The sequence below is a fragment of the Myotis brandtii genome, unplaced genomic scaffold, assembly GCF_000412655.1.
Source record: "Myotis brandtii unplaced genomic scaffold, ASM41265v1 scaffold230, whole genome shotgun sequence".
Lineage (NCBI taxonomy): Eukaryota > Metazoa > Chordata > Mammalia > Chiroptera > Vespertilionidae > Myotis > Myotis brandtii.
Window position 1 is genome coordinate 1,052,204 of NW_005358650.1, and position 3,818 is coordinate 1,056,021.

Consider the following 3,818-nt stretch of genomic DNA (forward strand, 5'->3'; position numbering starts at 1 on the left):
CCCAACTGCCCTCCCCTGCAGGCCTGGTCGCCTGCAACTGCCCTCCCCTGTAGGCCTGGTCACCCCCAAATGCCCTCCCCTGCAGGCCTGGTCGTCCCCAACTGCCCTCCCCTACAGGCTTGGTCCCCTCCAACTGCCCTCTTCTGACAGCCCAGTTGCCCCCAACTGTCCCCCCCTCAGGCCCGGTCACCCCCAACTGCCCTACCCTGCAGGCCTGGTCACCCATAACTGCCCTCCCCTGCTGGCCATCTTGTGGCCATCTTGTGACCACATGGGGGTGGCCATCCTGTGTGAGGTCTGATGGTCAATTTGCATATTGCCTCTTTATAGGATAGTTTTGGGAATAGTATACTTAAACAGCTGCAGAAATGTAAACTAGGAGTTGTGTATAGTGTTCAAAAGGCTTATTATAGTTCTTTAATTTAGCAGTGCATTTGTTAGAGCTCTTTGGCATTATACCTTTTTTTTTTTTCTAATATCATGTGTTTTCTGCTCAGGAATATGGTATAACCAAAGCTGAAAAGCTGGAGATTGCCAAAGGCTACTGTACTCCTCTAGTTAGAAAAATTCGCTCAGACCTTCAGAGGACACAAGATGATGACACTGTAAATAAACTCCATCCTGTGTAAGAGACTGTACTGGTATTTAAATCTATAGGTGTCTATTTTGGTATACTTCAAATCTAAATTATTTTTTAATGTTCCTATGAAGTAATTAGGAATGTGTCACTTGGCACATTGTGGAAATAAGGATTGCCTAGGTATTCCTAATAGTTAACTTCCAACCAGGATTCTTTTTCCCTTCAAATTGGGTAAGAGCTGAAGTGAACAGGGAAAAGGAATGTGTGTCATTATTCACATTATTCAGCATGTACCTCGTTCAGCAGCATAAACATTGTAAACTTCTTTAGTACTATGACCTCTGTTATTTTTAGTAGAGGAGCTACAATGAGCTATTGGCAGTGAATTTGACTAATGTTAATTCTTCTTTGACTAATCTCAAAGGTCCCAGTTAGTTCCAATTATTTTCATGTTAAAGGAATATCTAGTAAGATATTCCTCAATTGTGGTTGGAAGAGGCTAGATTTACTTACGGCAGTCTTTTACTTCTAATAAGATTAAATTCCATTTTATAGAATAATTTCAGTGCTTATTAAGTTTTGACTATATGGTTGTTTAACACTGCTTTTAACTTTAGGTATTCCAGGGGTGTTCTGTCTCCTGAACGTCATGTCCGTACCAGATTGTATTTCACCAGTGAAAGTCATGTACATTCTTTACTATCTATTCTTCGCTATGGTGCCTTATGCAATGTAAGTAGAATAAGTTATTCCAATGTACTTAACAGATGTTTCCTTGAATTTGTCATCAAATCACTAATGCCTGTTTTTACTGTGTAATTTTTTAATTAAATCTTTATTGTTGAAAGTATTACATATGTTCCTTTTCCCTCCCCTCCATTGATCCCTTCAAATAATGAAGATTTGGTATCTAGATTCTTAATCTATCTTATTATTGGGACTTGATAGATTAAGTTATTATCAAAGTTACCCTAAGGCTATTTCAGAGTTCTGTGCTTGTCATATTTTCCAATTCATATGTTCTCGCCTCTTGTTTTGGTTTCTTCTTTGTTCCAACAAAGAATAGCAAAGTGGCATCCCTTGCAACATTGTAGATTCGTGGAGCTTTAACAAATGAAATAGTGAGTGAAAAAATGTGGTCCTTAATTAGCAAGGCAAGAGCTTATATATTCACTAGTAACAATGGAATTATTTTTGGAGAGGAGGGATATATCTCCTTTGTAGTCCCCTTTTAACCCTTTTGCAGTTATTTAGAAGATGGAAAGAATGTGCAGGATATAGGAACCAATAGAAGGCCTGTAGTTGGAACGTAATAATGAGTGATGGATAGATGGCAACAGATAAGTTTGGAGAGCCAGTGCCTTGGATCATAAGGGGATTGGGAAGCCATTGAAATGTTTTAAGCAGGGGAAGTAAGTATATTTGATTACTTTGTGGACAATGCATAGGTGGGAGTAGATATAAGGAAATCAGTTAGGAAGTTATTGCAATGATCTAAAGAAGGATGGTATAGTTTGGACCAAGATGGTGGCAGTTAGAACTAGAGCTTGTTAAGTATACATTGTATTTGGCTGCATTTCTCAAAACAAAAGCTGAACAACTCCATCTTTTAAAAATCTGCTTCCAAATAAAAGAAAAAATGTTACATGTATTTACTAAAGTAAAAATTAAACTCTATACCAAAATGATGTCCTATTTTCTAATTTTTTAAAAAAATAATAATTTATTTGATCTATAATTATTATCCCAACTCATATTGCCCTTATAAGACCCTGTAACTAATATATACTTATACCCTTGACAAATATCTTCCCAGTTGAAAGTTTTGATGTTTCAATGTGGCCTGGGTAAAATCTATCCCTCTCTAATAGCTTTTTTAAAAAGGTTTGTTCAGGAAATAAGATTAAGCAAGGTTTCAGGGAATACAAATAATGAGCCTTAATTAAAGATAAATATCACATGATCTCATTCATTTGTGGAATATAATGAACAACATAAACTGATGAACAAAAATAGAACCAGAGTCATAGAAGCATCAAGCAGACTGTCCAACCTATGACCAAAGGCAGGGGTTGAGGGGGTAAGAGATCAACCAAAGGACTTGTATGCATGCATATGAGTATAACCAATGGACACAGACAGAAGGGGGTGAGGGCATGTACTGGGGGGGTGGGAGCGACCAGAGAGAGGCCAATGGGGGGGAAAGGATACTCGTGTAATACTTTAAACAATAAAGAATTTAAATTTAAAAATAAAAAGAATCATCTCATTAGAACAAAAGACATTCCTATTACTAAGAAAATTCCAAGGGATTTAGGATCTCAAAGAGCAAATGTTAGAACAAAAGATGCTCTAAGTGTTCTTAACACTTAGAAAATTACAAGGGTTTTAGGAGCTCTGTTCCAGAAACTGGGGGAAATAAGAAAATATGTATATTTTATTATTCGACATATGTAATTTTACATACTTAAAACATAATGTCTAGTGATTTTGAATGTAAATAATAATTAATACATGAACAACAGGAATATTTTTTCTCCTAAATACATTGTTCTAAATTTCTTTAAAGTGATTCAATATTCTTTTTTAATTTCTGTATCCTGACAACATGGAAGCGATATTTAGTGTTATGAATAATCTATGAAGGGATAATTGCAAATATTCAAGGTTAAGTCAGTAAAGCCTACACTTGATTTTGCTTAGTTTTTAATACACCATTAACTATCTTGAAAGCAAAATGATGCATGTTTGAAAAGTAAAAACCAAATTGTCTGTAATCTACACTAATAAAAGAGAAACATGGTAATTGGCGTACGACCGCTACCCTTTTCATTGGCTAATCAGTGAGTATATGCAAATTAACTGTCAGCCAAGATGGCGGCCGGCAGCCAGGCACTGAAGCGAGCAGGGAGGCTTGCTTGCTGCGTAATCCAACTTTCCTCGCCTGTGCTGCCGGCCTCTCAGTTGCAACTCTAAACAACTATATACTATGTTGCAAATAAGAAGCTAAACAAAACACCAGAAATCGGCTTCCATTCAGCCAGGCTCGGACTGCAACATTGTATCCATGTTTTCAGCAGCGAGGCCTCAGAGCTAAAGCTGGCCCAGAAAAAAAAAAAAGAAAAGAAAAGAAAACAAGGAGCGGTTGGGAGCTTCAGTCACTCGCTTCTGGAAAACAGCCCTCAGCCCCTCACCCAGACAGGCCAGGTACCCCAGTGGGGACCCCCACCCTGAAGGG

The 3,818-nt window shown here is 37.7% G+C and overlaps 1 protein-coding gene across 14 annotated transcripts in view; it reads left to right on the forward strand.

The window, feature by feature from the left end:
• PPIP5K2 (diphosphoinositol pentakisphosphate kinase 2) overlaps positions 1 to 3,818 on the forward strand; it is a 78,445-nt gene that overhangs the window by 46,057 nt on the left and 28,570 nt on the right. For all 14 annotated transcript variants that reach the window (XR_001362169.1, XM_014539869.1, XM_014539870.1 and 11 more), the window contains exons 20-21: positions 498 to 625; positions 1,198 to 1,312. Coding sequence is in view for 13 of the 14 variants with exons in the window: in XM_014539869.1 (XP_014395355.1) it covers positions 498 to 625; positions 1,198 to 1,312 (243 nt within the window). In the remaining variant the exon portion in view is untranslated. The remainder of the gene's footprint in view (positions 1 to 497; positions 626 to 1,197; positions 1,313 to 3,818) is intronic.